The sequence below is a fragment of the Lepus europaeus genome, chromosome 7 (assembly GCF_033115175.1).
Source record: "Lepus europaeus isolate LE1 chromosome 7, mLepTim1.pri, whole genome shotgun sequence".
In the NCBI taxonomy this organism is placed as follows: domain Eukaryota; kingdom Metazoa; phylum Chordata; class Mammalia; order Lagomorpha; family Leporidae; genus Lepus; species Lepus europaeus.
Window position 1 is genome coordinate 55,600,532 of NC_084833.1, and position 20,844 is coordinate 55,621,375.

The following is a 20,844-nucleotide window of genomic DNA, read 5'->3' on the forward strand; positions in this document are numbered from 1 at the left end:
GAACAGCACAGTATTTTCCCCCTTTGTACTGCAAAGCTTGAGGTGAAACAGCCACATTTCAGCTTTCTGGCACGAGATCAGTGAATGGCAGTGCAGGAGCGCACACTGCACGGCAGCTCTTTTAGTTAAGGTTTTTTGTTTGTTTGTTTGTTTTAAACTTTGTGGACTCCGCTTAATTTCTGATGCTAGGAAATGGTTTTTTGGGGCCAGCTTTGTGGCCCAGAAGTAAAACCGCTGCCTGAGACGCCGACATCCCATGAGTGCCAGTTTGTGTCCCAGCTGCTCCGCTCCAAGGCAGCTCCCTGCTAATGGCCTGGGAAAAGCAGTGGAGGACGGCCGCAGTGCTTGGGCCCTGCACTCAATGGCAGACCCGGAGAAGCTCCTGGCTCCTGGCTTTGCCCTGGCTCAGCGCTGGCTGTTGTGGTTATCTGGGGAGTGAACCAGTGGATGGTGGACCTTACTGTCTCTAATTCTTGTCTGTAACTCTTTCAAAATAATAAGTAAATCTTAAAAAAAAAAAAGAAAGAAAATAGTCTTTTGAGTGCTCAGGCTATCAGGTAATCAGAAATCACTAACGCTCATCTTGGTCATTTAAGGAGGTAGCTGAGGTGCAGTGAAACACCACGCTGGACCTGGGGTCAGAGTCACATATAAAGGCCTGGTAGTTAAGACGCCTGAATCCCACATCAGAGTGCCTGCATTGGATACCAAGCTTTGGCTCCTGCTGATGCAGACCCTGGGAAGCAGTGGTGATGGGTCCCTGCCATCCACATGGGAGACCCAGGTGGAATTCCTGGCACCTGGCTTCAGTGTAGCCCTGGCCCAGCCCTATCTGTTGCAGGCGTTTGTGTAGTGAACCAGCAGATAGGAGTGTACTCTAATTCTTAAATAAAAAAATATTAAAAATCAACCAACCACACAAACCTAGGAGCAGTAAATCTCATTATCTCACAAAACTGCTGTGAAGACATAAAAATATGCACAAGTACTGACGCTGTGCCTTATGTACAACATACTCTCAGTACCTGTGTACCGGGCTATAATTTGTTACATGTGTGACATATTCTGCAACATTCTCTCTCACCCCCGCACCGATTTAATAAAACAAATATAAAGGTTTGACATTTAAAAAATTGCTGTATTCAAAATTAATAATAAACTTTAGGGTAAATAAGCTTTAAAACAAAAGTACATAAGCAAAAATAAATAATTTACACCAACCCACTAACCTAATTTTCAGAGTAAAGCCATTTCCAATTACAGCATTGTTATCCCGGGCACCAACCTTTGGTCAAACTTTGATAGTTCATTATTTTTTAAAAAAACAGTAACAAAAAACCGTAAGTAAAATCTTTAACAAAACCCAAACACTGTATTTAATTTTTTTTAATTTTAAATAACTAAACTTCATAATTTTATACATAATCCAATGTAATGCTAATTTCAGCTTGAAGAGAGCTGGTCTTTAACAGGGACTGGAAACAATGAATGAATGATCTTCAAACCATGAGATACAAATAAAAATGGGTAAGTATATAGTGAACAAAAACTGTAGATACTCTACCAACTCTGGGAAATGGCTGAAGGCTTTCTATCCTTTATCATTCATGATGGCTTCTGGAATTATGATCGCTTGACATGTAGAACCTTTGACATTTCAGATACTATAGCCTTTATTTTTTTCACAGTAAGTTAAAATTCCATCCTAAGACCCTGTAAGACTTCACTGGTCTTGCAAATAGACTCTAGGAGTTTGTGGTCTGATAAAAGAACAACATGAAAATTGACTGTGCTGCCCTAATTTCATACTTCCTTGTACACAATGAATCAGTTTGGGAATCTATTCCAAGGGTTATATACACAAAAGTGTTAAGAATAAAATGTTCTCCACTCTTGCATAAAAACGTGTACAATGTATCAGGCATGGAAAACTCCCAATGTTCCTGGGCCCGGGCTTCATGGACTTCTGCTGCCAGAGATGAGAGGCTCCTCCTGGTTTGTATTGCTCCACTGTTCCTCCGATTAATCATCCAACCCCGGTGTCTCTCCTTGTTGGATCCTCGATGCTATTCTGATGGCTTCTTCCAGAGATGGCTGCTCTCCAAGCTGAAACATCAACACACACATCAAACACTCACAACTCAAAAGCCACAGTGACAATAATGCTAAAAAAATGTTATATACCAAAAGTTAAATTTTTCTCTAATTTTCCGACACCTACTGTCAGGGCTGGCATTGTGGCACAGCAGGTAAAGCTGCCAACTGTGATGGCAGTATTCCATATGGGTGCCAGTTTGAGTCCTGGATGCTCTACTTCCAACCCAGCTCCCTGCTAATGCACCTTGAAAGCAGTAGAAGATGGCCCAAGTGGGAGACTGGGAAGATGCTCTTGCTTCTGGTTTCAAACTGGCCCAGCTTCAGCTGTTGTGGCCATTTGGGGAGTGAACCAGTGGATAAAAGATCTTTCTGTCTCTCCCTCTAATTTTGCCTTTCAAATAAATAAATTTTTTTAAAAGATGCTGCTGTTGACCCAATCGTTAAAAGCACAAAACCAAACTTCTGCAAGGCAGAATAATGGAGGTTCTTTATTTAGGGTTTTGATAAATTTTTCACATGGATGTAAGGGACAAAAGATGGTCACTTTGGCCAATGGGGATAGACAGCTTTGCTAAGCCTTTTGTTGCCTTTTTTTTTTTTTTTTTTAAGATTTACTTATTTATTTGAAAGTCAGAGTTGCACAGAGAGAGGGAGAGATACAGAGGCAGATGAAGAGAGAGAGAGAGAGAGCTTCCATCTGCTGGACTCCCCAGAGGACCAAAGTGGTAGGGCTGGGCCAGGCTGAAGCCAGGAGCTTCATCCAGGTCTCCCACATGGGTGGCAGGGACCCAAGTACTTGGGCCATCCTCTACTGCTTTTCCCAGGCCATTAGCAGGAAGCCAGATCAGAAGTGGAACAGCTGGCCCCAAGTCCTTACCTTCTATACCTACCAACTAAATAAAACCAAAGGTTTCTAGATTCTCTGCTTGAATCCAAGGTCTTCTCAGGGAATGGCTCCTTCTAAGTCTTGTAACATTCCCTAACTTTTTCCCCACTAAGATTTATTTATTTATTTGAAAGGCAGAGTGACAGAAGAAGGAAAGACAGAGAAAAGGGAATATTCCATCTGCTGGTTTGCTCCCCCAAATGGCCCCAATAGCAAGGGCTAGGCCAGGTTGAAGCTAGGAGCCAGGAATTCCATCCAGGTCTCCCCAATGAGTGGCAGGGGAGCAAGCACTTAGTCCATCATCCATTGCCTTCCCAAGAGCATTAGCAGGAAGCTGGATGGGAAGTGGATCATCCAAGACTCAAATTGGCACTCTAACATGGGATGCCAATGTCATAAGTGGTGGTTTAACCTGCCGCGCCACAATGCTGCCCCCAACATTCTCTGCTTTACCATGAGGCTGTGCAGGGATTCTCAGAGGACTGATTTAGGATCTGTTTACATCAGCTTCACCTCCAAGGAATAGCTCTGAAGTGCTTTATGGAACCCTGCTGGGTACACACAGGGATGCATATCTGAAGATTTTTTTTCTTGCTATGAATACCTCTAGTCTACAATAGTAGGAAACAAAGCGTTAGTCTTGAGTCCACCTCACATACAGCAGTTTCCTTGTACTAGGTTAGGGGACAGGTTAATCTACCGCCTGTAACAGTCTTACACCCAGCATACCATACAAGGGTTAGAGCTCGAGCAGCACTGCTGTTGCCTGAGGACAGCCTGCCTTTCCACTCACCTGAACTGCAATCTGGGTGCCATTGGATGTCGCCACTAAGGTCAGAGGTCTGGTTTCTGTGGTTACTAAGTGATGGCTGTGCTGTTGGTGCCCCATTTCTGAAGAGGCAGTATGGAACGCTGCCAAGTCTTGGGCCACAATTGCAACCTTTAGCAAAGCAAATTGAAAAAGCCAGGTTAAAGTCCACTTATTGCAAGAGATTGCCCATCTTTTAAAATGTTATTTATTTATTTAGAAAACTATTATTCCCCCCCTCCAGAAACCTTTTATTTAAGGAATACAAACTTCATGCACTTCTTAAGTATTCTATTTTCAATTAACTTTATACATATGTGATTAACTATAGTAAGTAAACAGTTCAACAAATAGTATGAAAGAAAAAAAAGAACTGTTCCTCAACAGTCAAGACTAGGGCTGTTCAAAGTCATTGCATCTCAAAGTGTCAATTTCACTTCTATAGATTACCTTTTAGGTGCTCTATTAGTAATCACAAATTCAAAAGAAGGGGCTGACATTTTTCCCCATAGGATTTATTTATTTGAAAGGCAGAGTGAGAGAAAGAGAGGTAGAGACAGAAATTTTCCATCTGCTGGTTCACTACCCAAATGGCCCCAATAGTCAGGTTTGGGTCAGGCTGAATCCAGGAGCCAGAACTCTCCTGGGTCTCCCATATGGGTTGCAGGGGCCAAGCATTTGGGCCATCTTCTGTTGCCTTTGCAACAGAAGTGAGACAGCTAGGACTTGTTGTTGCAAACAATGACTTAACTTGCTATGCAACACCACCAGATCCACAAATGTGGTTTTTTTTTTTTTTTTTTTGACAGGCAGAGTGGACAGTGAGAGAGAGAGAGAGAGAAAGGTCTCCCTTTTGCCATTGGTTCACAATCCAATGGCCGCCGCAGCTGGCGCGCTGTGGCCGGCGCACCGCACTGTTCCAAAGGCAGGAGCCAGGTGCTTCTCCTGGTCTCCCATGGGGTGCAGGGCCCAAGCACTTGGGCCATCCTCCACTGCACTCCCGGGCCACAGCAGAGAGCTGGCCTGGAAGAGGGGCAACCGGGACAGAATCCGGCGCCCCAACCGGGACTAGAACCCGGTGTGCTGGCGCCGCTAGGCGGAGGATTAGCCTGTTAAGCCACGGCGCCGGCCCACAAATGTAGTTTTAAACAATGTATGTAGGCCGGCGCCGTGGCTTAACAGGCTAATCCTCTGCCTGCGGCGCCGGCACACCGGGTTCTGGTCTTTGTTGGGGCGCCGGATTCTATCCCAGTTGCCCCTCTTCCAGGCCAGCTCTCTGCTATGGCCCGGGAAGGCAGTGGAGGATGGCCCAAGTCCTTGGGCCCTGCACCCGCATTGGAGACCAGGAGAAGCACCTGGCTCCTGGCTTCAGATCAGCGAGATGCGCCGTCTGCAGCGGCCATTGGAGGGTGAACCAACGGCAAAAAGGAAGACCTTTCTCTCTGTCTCTCTCTCTCTCACACTATCCACTCTGCCTGTCAAAAAAAAAAAAATAAATAAAAATATTAAAAAAAAAAACAATGTATGTATGGCATAGGCAACAACTACTTCTGTTAAAAGATATTGTAACGTTTTACTCAGCCAAATTCAGAGAAATGCTTAAAAACTAAAATCTGGGGTAGGTATTTGGTGCAGAGGTTTAAATTGCCTCATGGGACACCCACATCCCATATCAGAGTGTCTGGTTTGAGTCCCGGCTGCTCTGCTTCCAGTCCATCTCCTTGCTAATGCAAAGAGGCAGGAGAGGATGGCTCAGGTATTTGGGTCCTTGCTATATACATATATGTGGGAGACCCAGATGGAGTTCCAAGTTTCTGGCCATGGCCTGGCCCAGCCTTGACTATCGTGGGCATTTAGAGGAGTGAAACAACAGATGGATGATAAGTCTCTCTGCCTTTCATATAAAATGAAAATAAATACAAATTTTAAAAAATTAAAATTGCTGTTTACTAGGACATTAACCCACTAAAAATGCCATATTCTTAAGCTAGATATTTATCTTAGATCAATTCCAGTCTATAATCTAGTAAGGAAGACAGATTTTAGCCCAGCAATAGCAAAACAGTTTACACTGGACTAACCTTCCTGCAGATAACAATTATAAACTTTTGGCAAAAATACAAAAAGTGGGTGCAGTGTTGTGGTGCAGCAGTTTAAGTGCCGGCTTGAGTCCCAGCTTTTCTGCTTTTGACCCAGCTTTCTGCTAATGTGCCTGGTAAGGCAGAGTAAGACAGCCCATGTGTCTGGGCCCCTGCCACCCATGTGGGAGAGAAGGATGGAGTCCCTGGCTCCTGGCTTCAGCCTGGCCCAGTCCTGGCCACTGGGGCCATTTGGGGAGTGAACCAGTAGATTGAAGATCTCTGTATCTACCTCTCTCTGTCACTCTTTTAAATGATAGTTTTTAAAAAATTACAAAAAGCAACTGCTTGAAGGCCCTGGAGAACAATAAAAAGCAGGAAGAAACTGGCGGGGAATCTCAAAAGGAGGGAGTCACTCTGGGTGACCTCTACCTTTAAACAGATTTTCTGCCGAGGTAGAGTTCTACCCCGACTTTTCAGCATGCAGCAACTTACTGGATCAGATAATAGAGTCCAGGGTTACTAGAATAGCTATACCCTGAGAAGGGTATCCCAGAGGGTGGAACCCCTAAAGCCCTGGATAAAGTCTGAAGTCCTTTGGGCCCCCAGACTACAAATGTATGCAGTTTCCAATAAGATCCAAATAAGCCTGGCAGAAAGCAGCAGCTGGAGGTCTAAAAAGCTAGAGAAGAGATTTCAGTACCACTCATCACAAGAAAGACAGCATTTCAAGTTTCAGTCCTAGCAAGTTTGTGGAGGGAAGTTGGTTAACACCTTAGACTTTATAGTGAAACCCTAAACACCATGCTTTAAGAGTAAAGATTGTCAGGACTAGAGATTTACCCTAAGACCTTACTAGGTGTAGTAAAACTGAGACAGACCTGCCTTAGAGTATTAAACCAAGCCAAGCCTCTAGAACTGGCAGAAAAAACTACCTGAGAGGGAAAAAAAAAATCAACATTCTTCAGAGAAAAATAAAAATTATCAAGGTATCATCCACAAAGTCTAAAACGCAATTTAAAAATGATAAGACATGGGGCCAGCGCTGCGGTGCATTGGGTTAAATAAAGCCCTGGCCTGAAGCGTCGGCATCCCATATGGGTGCCGGTTCTAGTCCTGGCTGCTCCTCTTCTGATGCAGCTCTCTGCTATGGCCTGGGAAAGCAGTAGAAGATGCCCAAGTCCTTGGGCTTTTGCACCCACGTGGGAGACCCGGAAGAAGCTCCTGGCTCCTGGCTTCAGATTGGCGCAGCTCTGCCAGTTGTGGCCATCTGGGGAGTAAACCAGCGGATGGAAGACCTCTCTCTCTGTCTATCTCTCTCTGTAACTCTGTGTTTCAAATAAATAAAATAAATATTTTTTAAAATGATAAGAGAAGAAGAAAATATGAATGGGAATCAAGAGAAAATGAAATAAATAGAAATAAACCTTGAGATGACCAAAATGTTGGAATTAGAAGACACTGATTTTAGTGCAGCTATTATGAATATATTCAAGGGCTTAAATGAAAAGATGGCCACCAGAATGAATGAACACAGGAAGAATTTTAGCAGACAAAATTATTTACAAAGGCAATTCTACAACTGAAAATAACAGTATCTAAAATTAAAAATCATCTGAGTGGGCAACAAGAGACAATGAAAGCAAAAGAAAGGGTCAAATTAACTCACAGATTAGGAGAACCATGAGAAAGATTTAAAAAACTGAACACATCTCCAGCAACTTGTGGGACAAAACCAAGTTAATATACATATAATTAGAGTCCTAGAAGAAAAGGAAAAAAATAAAAATATTTTTGATGAAATAATGGCCAAACTCTTCAAATCTAGTAAAGAAAAAAAAAAAGTCACTAACTTAGAAGGTTAGCGTGTAAACGCAAGGAAAACCACACCATATTAAAATGTTAAAAAGAAATGTAAGGAGAACATCTAGAGAAAAAAAAATGACACAGGGAACAGTGATCTGAACATAGCTGACTTTTCAGCAGAAATCATAGACAGGGACAATTTAAAGAACTGGAGGAAAAAACTACCAACCAAAAATTCTGTATTCAGCAAAAAAAAAATCCTTTAAAGCAAAAATACATAGGGCCAGGGTCGGTGCTGTGGCTTAGTGGGCTAAGCCTCCACCTGCGGTGCCGGCATCCTGTACGGGTGCCAGTGCTAGTCCCAGCTGCTTCTCTTCTGATCCAGCTCTCTGCTATGGCCTGGGAAAGCAATAGATGATGGCCCTAGTGCTTGGGTCCCTGCATCCACGTGGGAGATCCAGAAGAAACTCTTGGTTCCTGGCCTTGAATAGGCTCAGCTCCAGTCGTTGCAGCCATCTGGGGAGTGAACCAGTGGATGGAAGACCTTTCTCTCTGTCTCTTCCTCTCCGTGTCTGTAAATCTATCTCTCAAATAAATAAAAAATCTTTTTTACAGATACAGAGAGGCACAGACTAAGCGGTCTCCCAACCACTGGTTCACTCCCCAGATGGTCGCAATGGCCCGAACTGTGCTGATCCAAAGCCAGGAGTTTCTTCCGGGTCTCCCAAGTGGGTGTAGGGGCCCAAGCACTTGGGCCACCTTCTGCTGCTTTCCCAGGCACATTAGTAGGGAGCTGGATTGGAAGTGGAGCAGCCAGGACTTGAACTGGCACCTACATGGGATGCTGGTGCTGCAGGTGGTGATTTTACCCACTATGCCACAGTGCAGTCCCTTATAAACTGTTAATTTAAGGATGCATACTGTAATCCTTACAGCAACAAAAAAGATTAACATTAAAGGTATAATCTGGAAATCTTTAGAGGAATTAACATGAAATATGAGGGGTGGGCATTGCAGTGCAGTGGGTTAAGTCGTCAGTTGTGATGCTGACATCTCATATCTGAGTAGTCGTTCAAGTCTCAGCTACTCTACTTCTGATCCAGCTCCCTGCTAATGCACTCGGGAAGCAGCAGCAGATGGCCCAAGTGCTTGGGCTCCTGCCACTCACACGGGAAACCAGGATTGAGTTCCTGCCTTCTGGCTTCAGCCTGACTCAGAACTGGCTGTTGTAGCCATCTGGGGAGTGAACTAGCAGACAGAAGATCTCTTTTTCTCTCTCCCTCTCCCTTCCTTCCTGTGTCACTCTTTCAAATAAACATAAAATTTCTAAAATAAATAAAGTGAAACATGTATGCACCTAATAACTAACATTTGAAGAAAAAAAACCCACCAAAACTAACAGAACTAAATGGGGGAAAAAATACAAATTCCATACAGTTGGAGATTTTAATTCTTATTTCTCAGTAACTGATCGAACACAGAAGGAAAAAAATTAAAAGCTATAGGATATTTGAACATCACACATCACAATTGAGCACCTGGACCTAATTTATGTCCATAATACACTATACCCAAGAAATATAGAGTACACATTCTTTTCAAATATACATGGAATACAATTGAAAATGGGTGAGCGACACATAAAAACAAGTTTCAGTAAATTTCAAAATAATGACTCTTGGGGCTAGCGTTGTGGTGCAGCAGGTAAAGCTGCTGCCTGAAGTGCCACCATCCTATATCCAGCTCCCTGCTAATGGCCTGAGAGAACAGCAGAAGATGGCCCAATGCTTCAGCCCCTGCCACCTACGTAGGAGACCCGTGGACTGAAGTTAAAGCAATTCTTGAAAAAAAATTTTTTAAACATTTATTTATTTGAAAGGCAAAGCTACAGAGAAAGAGAGAGCGAGAGTGTGTGAGTTATCTCCAACTTGGCCCAGCTCTGGCTGTTGTGGGCATCTGGGGAGTGAACCAGTGGATACAAACTTTCTTGGGGCCAATCTTGTGATAATTATTAATAATTAAGCCACATGCAACACTGGCATCCTATATAGGTGCTGCTCCACTTCTCATCCAGCTCCCTGATAATGCATCTGGAAAAGCAGTAGGAGACCACCCAAGTGCTTGAGCCCCTGTACCCCTGTACCCAAATGAAGCTCCTGACTTCAGCCTGGCCCAGTCCTGACTGTTACAGTCATTTGGGGAGTGAACCAGTGGATGGAAGATTTCTCTGTCTCTCCTTCTTTCTGTAACTCTGCTTTCCAAATAAATAAATGAATCTGTTTTGAAAAAGATAAATAACAATGACATATCTAGAAAAATACTAAATATTGAGAAATTAAGCAACATACATCTAAAATTTAAAATTAATTTTATTTATTTATGACAGATATTGCTTATTTGCTGGTTCACTCACCGACTTCCTATAACAGCTGGGGCTGGGCCAGAGCCAGGTTCTGAGAACTCCAGGTCTCCCATGACAGCGCAGGGCCCACTATTTGGCTTATTCTCTAGTGCCTCCAGAGTCTACACTGGTAGGAAGCCAGAATCAGGAGCTGGAATCAAGCACTAAACCAAGGTACTCCACTAGGGGATGCAGGTGACTTAACTGAATGCCAAGCTCCTACACCAAGTGACATTAATGTAAATAACCATAAAAGAAATGACCAGAAAAACTAGAAAATATTTGGAATTCAAAGAAAGTTAAAATAATATATCTAAATTTGTGAACTGAAGTTAAAGCAATTTAAAATAAATTTTTTTTTATGATTTATTTATTTGAAAGGCAAAGTTATTGAAGGTGGGAGACAGAGAAAGAGAAAACAGTTATTGTCCATCCATCACTGGTTCATTCCCCAAATGATCACATGGCCGGGACCAGGCCAGGCTGAAACCAGGAGCCCAGAACTCCATCCAGGCCTCCCACATGGATACAGGATCTCAAGCACTTGGGGCATCTTCCGCTGCTTTCCCAGGCACATTATCAGGAAACTAGATCAAAAGTGGAGCAGCTGGGACTTAAACCTGTGTATACATGAGATGCTAGTGTCGCAGGTGGCAAGTTAACCCACTGCATCACAACGTTAGTCCCAGCAATTCTGTTTTTTGTTAAAAAAATCTTTTTTTAAAAAAGAATTATCTGTATGAAAGGCAGAGTGACAAAGAGAGGGAAAGAGAGATGGAGTGCTCTTCTATTCACTGGTTCACTCCCTGAATGACTACAATAGCCAGGGCTGGGCCAGGCAAAAGCCGGAAGCTAGTAAGTCCATCTAGGTCTCCTATGTGGATGGCAGGAACTCAAGTCCCTGAGGCATAATCCACCACTTGGAAGACACTGATGTGCAGGGATCTGGATTGGAAGCAGAGGAGCCATGACTCAATTCCAGGCACTCCAATATGAGATGTGGCATCCCAAGTGGTGGCTTAACCCTCTATGCCACAATGCCTGCCCCTAAAGCAATTCTCACAGAGAAATTTGTAGCTATAAATTTTCATATTAGATGAGAAGGTTTTAAGTCAATGATTTTAATTTCCCTTTTAATAAAGAAGAAAACATTAAAACAACAGTCAATAGAAAGAAGGAAATATTATGAACAAAAATAAATGAAATGAAGAAAAAATGAGTTAATATAGTGAAAGACTAATAAAATTCATAAAGTCCTACAAAGATGATCATGAAAAAATGCAAATAATCAATACCAACAATGGAAGAGGGATATAATTTCAGATCCTATAGATATTAATTGGATAATAAAGAAATATAATAACTCATTTCAATAAATGACAACTCAGATGAAATGGAAAACTCCTTCAAAATAGGTATAAGAAGAAACAGAAATCTGTAGTAGTGTTATATGTGTTAAAAATGAACAAACAAACTTGAATTCATAATCAAAAAATTCCCTAAAAAAGAAAATTCCAGTGGCCCAGAGGGAGTTAAGCTGTCGCCTTCAACACAGGCATCCCATGTTGGAGAACTGGTTTAGTCTGGATCTAACTCTGTGTTAATGGAACCTGGGAAAGCAGTGGAAGATGGCTCAAATACCTGTGCCTCTACCACTCATGTAGGAAACCAGATAGAATTTTGGACTCCTGGCTATGAACTAGGACAGTCCCAGCCACTGGGGCCATTTGGAGAGTGAACCAGAAAATAGAAGATTCCTGTCTTTCCCTCTCTGTCACTCATTCTTTCTTTCTTTCTTTTTTTTGACAGGCAGAGTGGATAGTGAGAGAGAGAGAGAGACAGAGAGAAAGGTCTTCCTTTTTGCCATTGGTTCACCCTCCAATGGCCGCTGCGGCCGGCGCATCTCGCTGATCCGAAGCTAGGAGCCAGGTGCTTCTCCTGGTCTCCCATGCGGGTGCAGGGCCCAAGCACTTGGGCCATCCTCCACTGCCTTCCCGGGCCATAGCAGAGACCTGGCCTGGAAGAGGGGCAACCAGGATAGAATCCGGTGCCCCAACCGGGACTAGAACCCGGTGTGCTGGCACCGCAAGGCGGAGGATTAGCCTGTTAAGCCACTGCGCCAGCCTGTCACTCTTTCAACTAAATAAGATAAAATTTTTTTTCAAAAGATTTGTTCTTTATTCGAAAGCAGAGTTTCAGAATGAGAGGAGAAAAGAGAGAGAGATATATATATCTTCCATCTATTGATTCACTCGCCAAATGGGTGCAACAACCTGGACTGGGCCAGGCCACAGCCAGGAGCCAGGAGCTTCTTCCAGGTCTCCCACATGGGCGCAGGGGCTCAAGCACTTGGGCCATCCTCCACTGCTTTCCCAGGCACATTAGCAGGAAGGTGGATTGGAAGTGGAACAGCTGGGACTAGAACCGGTGCCCATATGAGCACCATATGAGTGAACTACCAGATGGAAGACCACTCTCTCTCTCTCTCTCTCTCTGCCTCTCCTCTCTCTGTGTAACTCTGACTTTTGAATAAATAAATAAATCTTAAAAAAAAAAAAAAAAAAAAGAAGTAGTGGAGTAGCCAGGACTTGAACCATGCACTCTGATATGGGATGCAGATGTCCTAAGCAGCGACTTAACTACTGTGACACACACTTGCGCTCTCTTATCAAACTCTTAAAGAAGAAATAATGCCAACCTACACAGCTATCAGAACATACCACAGAAGGGAATACCTCCCAACTTGTTTCTGATGCCAGCACAACCCGGATATTGAAATAGGAGTCTGGGGTAGCCATCTGGCAAAGTAATTAAGATGCAGCCCAAGGGGGGGCTGCCTCTGATTTTTATATTTTCTTTCAAATTATTTATTTATTTATTTATTTGAGAGGCAGAGATACAGAGATAGAGACAGAAAGACAGACAGAGGTCACATCCATTGGCTCATTCCCCAAATGTCCACAACAGCAGGGACTGGGCCAGGCCAAAGTCAGGAGCCAGATACTCAATCCAGGTCTCCCATGTGCAGGGGGTGGTAGGAGTTTAATTACTTGAGTCATCCTTATCAGAAAGCTGAAGTCAGGAAGCTGGGTATTGAACCTAGATACTCCCAATATGGGACACAAGCTTAACTGCCAGGTTAAATGCCTACTACCCTATGAATTTTGGAATCCACTTATTTGTACCTTCAGCCTGTGTGAATTTTGATTTTGATGATATTAAGCATGTAAATGAATCTTGGATGGCTGACAGCTCCTTTTGTAGACTTTCTCTGAACAGGGCAAAGTAGCTGCAGTAAGACTATTTATTTATTTGACAGGTACAGTTACAGACAGTGAGAGAGACAGAGAGAAAGTTCCTCCCTCTGCTGGTTCACTCCCCAAATGGCCGCAACGGCCATCGCTGCGCCGATTCGAAGCCAGGAGCCAGGTGCTTCCTCCTGGTCTCCCACACGGTGCAGGGGCCCAAGCACTTGGGTCATCCCCCATTGCCCTCCTGGGCCACAGGAGAGAGCTGGACCGGAAGAGGAGCAACTGGGACAAGAACCCGGAGCCGATATGGGATGCCAGCGCTGCAGGTGGAGGATTAACCTAGTGCACCACGATGCTGGCCCCAACTGCAGTAAGACTTAAAAATACCTTGTACAGGGACCGGCACTGGGGTGTAGCAGGTTAATGCCCTGGCCTGAAGCACCGGCACCTCATATGGGCAACGGTTTGAGACCTGGCTGCTCCACTTCCAATCCAGCTCTCTTCTTTGGCCTGGGAAAGCAACAGAAGATGGCCCAAGTCCTTGGGACCCTGCACCCACGTGGGAGACCCAGAGGAGGCTCTGAGCTCCTGGCTTTGGATCGGCGCAGCTCCAGCCATTGCGGCCAACTGGGCAGTGAACCATCGATTGGAAGACCTCTCTCTCTCTCTCTCTCTCTGCCTTTCCTTCTCTGTGTAACTCTTTTAAATAAATAAATAAATCTTAAAAAAAAAAAAGTGGATTATCTGTGGGGACAAGAACTGAGTTGATACAGGCAGGAGTGAGAGGAAGACTTCTTACTGTACATATTTTTTGATTTTTAAAATACTGATATAATGGTGCCGGCACTGACATATTGGACTAAGCCTCCACCTGCAACACCGGCATCCCATATGGGTGCTGGTTCTAGTCCCAGCTGCTCCTCTGTGATCCAGCTCTGTTATGGCCTGGAAAAGCAGTAGAAAATGGCCCAAGTACTTGGGTCCTTGTGCTGGCATGGCAGACCTGGAAGAAGCTTCTGGCTCCTGGCTTCGGATCGGCCCAGCTCTGACCTTTGCGGCTGTTTGGGGAGTAAGCCAGTGGGTGGAAGATCTTTCTCTCTATCTCTCCGTCTGTCTGTAACTCTTCCTCTCAAATGAATAAATAAATAATCTTTAAAAAATTAAAGATTACAAATCAAGTCTTTTGATGGGTTTGTCCCTGCCTTGTACTGACAGTTTTTTTAAACAAAAATGTTGATATATTAAATAAAGTAAATTTTGCAAATGAATTCATTTCCTAAGTACATGGTAATGATGATGACAGGAGTAGCTACCGGTAATAAACACTTAACATTTACCTAGGTTAAGTACTTCACACAATTTATCTTATTTAATCCTGGTATCAACCCTGAGAGGGATCCAACTATCATTCTAGGTTTATAGGTAAGGAAAAAGGAGGTCTGAGGATTAAATAGCTAGAAGTTGAAAAAATGGGATTCAGTCCAAAGTTTGTGTGCCCCACCACTGTGTACTACAGCGTATCTGATTTGATGCTGTTATGTGTAATGAATGATAAAAAGACAAGAAGTAATTACCTGCTGCCCTTCTGTACCCTCAGCAGTAACCATAGCAACCGAGTGTGTTCCTGATGAGGAGATGACGGCGTCATGAGCGGGGACTGTGATGGGTGTGCCATCCTGTGTTACCATTGTGATGGTATTGCCAATGGCCTGCATGTCAGCTTGAGATATGTTGACCTGCAATATAATGCATTTTAAAAATCAACTGATGTTTCTTATGATATATGCCAATCTTAATTAAGGTCTAGGCCTAATCCCTGTATAAATTTACCCTCTGAGAACAACAAATAAGCCTTTTATACTGGGATAAACTCTTTCAGTCATCAGAAAAATTAATGAATCTTAAATGTATCTCTTCCATGTTACAAATTTAGATCCTTATTTTTTTATTACTTCAATTTCTGCAATAAGCCAACTTTTCTCCAGATATCCAGTCTAACTCTTTTCCAGCCATCCCCTACCTTGACACCTTCTGAAACAAATCTCATTATGCCCCTGCTCAAACCCTCAGTGACTCCTATCACCCAGAGCTCAAGATCACTTCTGTGGCATTCTGAAACGTCCACGATCTGGCCTTTATCTACTTCCCCAGACGCATCTTCCAGCATTTCCAAACACGCATCTGATACTCCAGCCGTAATTCATCATTTGTAGTCCCACAGAGTGTCATATTCTATTTTTGTAACTGTCTTTCCCTTCACTCTGCCTGGCAAGCTCATGAACATCTTTCAAGACCCAAATGAATGTCTGTCTGCTATGGGGAATGCTAAGATTCAGGAAGAATCATTTACTTTGGTCCACAGAATGCCACAGAACTTTATCTATTCATCAATTATATACCTCTCATTGTGAGCAATTATTCATTTTAGAAATATCTCTCTCTGGGGATTGTATTGTGGCGTAGGGTGTAAAGCTACTACCTGCAATGCTGGCATCCTATATGAGTGATGATTGGCGTACCAGCTGTTCCACCGCCTAACCAGCTCCCTGCTAATGGCCTGGAAAAAGCAGTAGAAGATGGCCCAAGTGCTTGGGCCTCTGCACCCACATCAGAGACCCAGATGAATCTCCTGGCTTCAGCCTGGCTGAGCCCCTGCTGTTGCAGCCATGTGGGGAGGCAAACAGTGGATGGAAAATCTCTCTCTCCCCCTGTTTCAAAAAATTAAATAAATCTTAAAAACAAACAACAAAAAAAGAAATATCTCTGCTCTGCTGGATTATTATACCTTCCTTCCTGTACTCCTCATACTGTCTATCAAATGTTTGCCATAGGGCAGATGTTCAATATATGTCTGCTGTTTAATCAGGAATGGCATGGGAATCTAATTCCTAAAGAAAATGGGAAGATTAAGTCTAGAGGAAACAGAAAATTCAAAGATGGTTGTTTTAGAAAAATGAAGAAGGATTTTACTTATTCTGATGGTCAGAAAGGAGTCATGAATGGATGATACAGGAATGATTCTAGTCTGATAAACCCTAGAATTATCCCACAATGGGACAGACTGCCTCTTACAGAGAAAAACTGCCTAATCACTAGGGGTATCTTGGCAGTGGCTGTTTGAGAGCTGTTATAGAAAGGGGAAGGAGGGATATTAGATCAAAGGACCTCCAGAAGGCCTCTGTGTGTGATGTTCCAGTTCAAGAAAAAGTGTTAGGACTAGGCCGGCGCCGCGGCTCACTAGGCTAATCCTCCGCCTTGCGGCGCCGGCACACCGGGTTCTAGTCCCGGTCGGGGCACCGATCCTGTCCCGGTTGCCCCTCTTCCAGGCCAGCTCTCTGCTGTGGCCAGGGAGTGCAGTGGAGGATGGCCCAAGTGCTTGGGCCCTGCACCCCATGGAGACCAGGAGAAGCACCTGGCTCCTGCCATCGGATCAGCGCGGTGCGCCGGCTGCAGTGCGCTACCGCGCGACAGCCATTGGAGGGTGAACCAACGGCAAAAGGAAGACCTTTCTCTCTGTCTCTCTCTCACTGTCCACTCTGCCTGTCAAAAAAAAAAAAAAAAAAAAAAAAAAAAAAAAAAAAAAAAACCAATAACTGGGTTAGGTAGGGCCAGCATTGTGGTACAGTGGGTAAAACTGTAGTCTGCAATGCCAGTATCCCATTTATGCGCCAGTTTGAGTGCCAGCTGCTCTACTTCCAATCCAGCGGGATCCCTGTTAACGTTCCTATGAAGCAGCAGAAGATGGCCCAAGGACTTGGGCCCCTGCACCCACAACGGAGAGCTAGAAGAAGCTCCTGGTTTCTGGTTTTGGTCTGGTCCAGCCCTGGCAGTTGTGGCCTCTTGGAGAGTGAACTAGTGTTTTGAAAAACTCTCTCTCTTTCTGTCTTTTCCTCTACATCTATGTAACTCTGTCTTTTAAATAATCAAATCTTAAAAAAAAAAAAAAGGGTTAAGTGGGCCAAGGGTGTAGCACAGTGTGTTAAGTAGCTGCTGGTGATGCCTGCATTCCATATGAGCTCTGGTCAGAGTCCCGGCTACTCCATATCCCACTCCCTGCTAATGTGCCCAGGAAAGCAGCAGAAGATGGACCAACTACTTGGGCCCCTGCTACCCACTGAGAGACCTGGATGGAGTTTCTGGCTCCTGGCTGGTTATGGCCATTTGGGGAGTAAGCTGGTAGATGAAAGCTCTGTCTCTTCCTCTAACTTTTTCAAATACATAAAAATAAATCTTTTTTTTTGGACAGGCAGAGTGGATAGTGAGAGAGAGAGACAGAGAGAAAGGTCTTCCTTTTTGCCGTTGGTTCACTCTCCAATGGCCGCTGTGGCTGGCGCATCGCGCTGATCTGAAGCCAGGAGCCAGGTGCTTCTCCTGGTCTCCCATGGGGTGCAGGGCCCAAGGACTTGGGCCATCCTCCACTGCCTTCCCTGGCCACAGCAGAGAGCTGGCCTGGAAGAGGGGCAACCGGGATAGAATCCGGCGCCCCGACCGGGACTAGAACCCGGTGTGCCAGTGCCGCAAGGCGGAGGATTAGCCTGTTAAGCCACAGCGCCGGCAAAAATAAATCTTAAAAAAAAAAAACTGGGTTAAGTAAATACGTCTAATCTAGCAAGCTAGTCAGTAGACAAAGAGAACTGTGTGGAATTAGTGATGCCAAAGTGAGGGGGTGGTAATGAGTGGCATGATATGGGTGCTTTGTATTTACCAATTCTGAGTATGTTTGCCTTCTAGTTATTATCAGCATTTAATAACTATCAAAGCAAGGGTCAGATTAATTACAGAAAGTAAAAAACTGAGAAAAATGGAGAAGAGCATTCTCCATGGAAGAGGCAGACAGGAGAGTAAGGAAGCTTTCATAACCATGTGATTATACCAGGTACTACTAAGACAATGTAGATAGAACGTCAACATGAAATCAAGGCTGAAGTATTTTAGGCTATTGGCATCTAAAAAATGACAAGTTTGGCTATCAGAAAAACGACCACAAAGTGCTAGTATTGTGGCTCAGTGGGTTAGGTTGCCACTTGCAATGCCAACATCCCATATCCAAGAGTCAGTTCCAGTCCCAGCTGCTCCATTTCCAATCTAGCTTCCTGTTAGTGTGCCTGGGAAGGCAAAGGAAGTAGATCAAGTTTTTGGGCCCCTGCTAGAGGAGACTAAGATGGAATTCCTAGCTGCTAGCTTTGGCCTAAGCCTGAAGTGTCGCAGCCATTAGGGAAGTGAATCAATGGATGGAAGACCTTTCTCTTTCTTTGTCTTGCCTTCTCCCTGTCATTCCACCTTGCATGTAAAATATATAAATCATGAAAGAAAGAAAGAAAGAAAGAAAGAAAATAAATTATCATACACTGTTCTTTTCCTGGGGAAATCAAGATACCTGTGCTATCAATTCTGTGAAGCTAGCTAGATGAGTGAACTTCTGTGATTCCTCGTGAGAAGACTGCCATACTTTGGAAATTTTACAGAATTGCCCATCACTGACTTCCCAGGGTCATTCAATGAGAATACGTGGCCTCATTATCTCAGGTGAGATTCTGTTGATTTCTCAGTCTCACCTCCAGGATCGAATCAGCCACCAAATCCTATTCCTCTTTTGAACTGTTTCACCTGGATCCATTCCTTTTATTTCTTTACTTTTTTTAGAAGATTTATTTATTTGAAAAGCAGAGCAACAGAGGTAGAGGAAGAGGAAAAGAGGGAGAGAAGGGACGGGGTGAGGGAGAGGGACGCCATGTGGGTTTCCCATGTGGGGGCCATCATCACTGCCTTCCCAGGCACATTATCAGGAAGTTGAATCAGAAAGGGAGCAGCCAAGATTGGATCTGGCACACTGATATGGCATGTGGGTATTGCAGGGGTAGCTTAACCCACTCTGCCACAGTGCCAGCCCCGTGGTCCATTACTTTTCAAGCTCAGTCTCACTGTGATTCTGACCTTCACTGTCTCCCTTTAGGGCTGTAGCAATAACACCATCTGGATTCTAAACAATCACCAACATTTTCTCTCTACTCATCTCTCTGCAAGTATCTCTTACAGCAGGCTACTAAGAAACTTTAGGAGCTTTGCCTCTGCCTAGAGGCTAAAGTCCAAAGTCTGTGCCTTGACAGTCAAGGCTGTCCTCAGGGGAGACCTGGCATACCTTTCAAGATCAGCTTCAGGGAAATGTTAATTTGTTTGGCTTTCGGTGGATACTTACATGCTGAGTCCCATCTTGGGATATAAGTGTAACTTGCTGACTCAACCCAGACTGGGTTACTGTAGCTACTTGTGTAGACACAACATCGTCCCCATCTACACCTGTAACATAGGTGATCTGGGACCCTTTAAGAACATCTTCACCTTGACCTGTTCAAAACAAATGATTCATTTATTTAACCAACCAACCAACCAACCAACCAATATATTTAGAAAACAGAGGACATTTTAAAGATACAGAAGAAAATTATATAAATTAAGATGTGAACACACCTATATTCTAAATAATAAAAATAGCTTCCAGGACCTTTCAATTTCTCCACCTCCACATTTATAAGCCCAAACAACATTAAAGCAGATCTAATCAAATCTTTCCATATCAAATTTAAGTGTTCTAATTTTCAGACAACTCTTGTTCTCTTAGTTGGAGTAATTACTTGATTCTGAACATGTGTGTTGGGAGCAGGGAACTGTACAGAAAAACTGGCAAATAACTCTTCCAATAGAGCAATTATGCACAAAGTTTCTGCAGTCACTTAAGAAGCTGTTAAAAGTGATAAGACAATCTTCATAAACATTAACCACAAACCAGAATGGTTTGTAAACACAACCTTCTAACTTAGTCTTTAACACAGGTGATGGATTGCAAGTCATCAGAACACAATGACATCACTGTGTAAAGAAACCATACAATGGCGTATTATCTGGGGTAAGGTTAATCATTTAATAAGTGACAGAAAAGGAACCCCCATCCACTTCTTTATTTCATAAAGAGCCAGCAAGTAAACAGCAGTTAATAGCCCATTACTGCTGTGCCTGGTAACTGGAGAGATTATAGATCCTTCTCTTTTTCCCATTACTTTCCACCACCAAGGAAAAAAGAACACCAAAAACATTTTCCCCCTTCAAAGAAGCACTTAATATGATAATCTAGAGTATTTCTCAAAGTCAGTGGTTAATGTTAGCACTCACGTGCCTGAGGTCAGCAAGGGAGAACTGCTGTGCCATTTATTATTTTGCTTCTGTTTGTTCTGTCCCACAGTTATTTATATTTTATCATCCCAACAGATTACAAAACGCAGGGATCATGTGAAAAAGGAACATAAATCCACCTCTCTTATTGGAAAATGATCTTAAATTTTTGAAACAAAAGGTATATTATAGACTATCTTAGAGAAAACAAGGACCTCTGATCTGAAATACCAACATTTAAGAGACTTGAGGAAACTTGAAAATAGAAGTCTTATAAATTAAGTTTGACATCATTAAATCCTGTTTTCTAACTAAAATGATCCAGCAGTTGTTTTAATATCTTTTCATTT

The 20,844-nt window shown here is 43.5% G+C and overlaps 1 protein-coding gene across 7 annotated transcripts in view; it reads right to left on the minus strand.

Annotated features, from left to right (window-relative positions):
* Nucleotides 1-1,100: 1,100 nt before the first annotated feature.
* Nucleotides 1,101-20,844, minus strand: part of ZNF143 (zinc finger protein 143) — a 54,154-nt gene continuing 34,410 nt past the window's right edge. For all 7 annotated transcript variants that reach the window (XM_062196525.1, XM_062196524.1, XM_062196523.1 and 4 more), the window contains 4 exons: nt 19,524-19,672; nt 14,902-15,063; nt 3,777-3,923; nt 1,101-2,106 (listed from right to left, as the gene is read on the minus strand). In XM_062196525.1, coding sequence (XP_062052509.1) covers nt 2,023-2,106; nt 3,777-3,923; nt 14,902-15,063; nt 19,524-19,672 — 542 coding nt within the window. In that variant the 3' untranslated portion in view covers nt 1,101-2,022. The remainder of the gene's footprint in view (nt 2,107-3,776; nt 3,924-14,901; nt 15,064-19,523; nt 19,673-20,844) is intronic.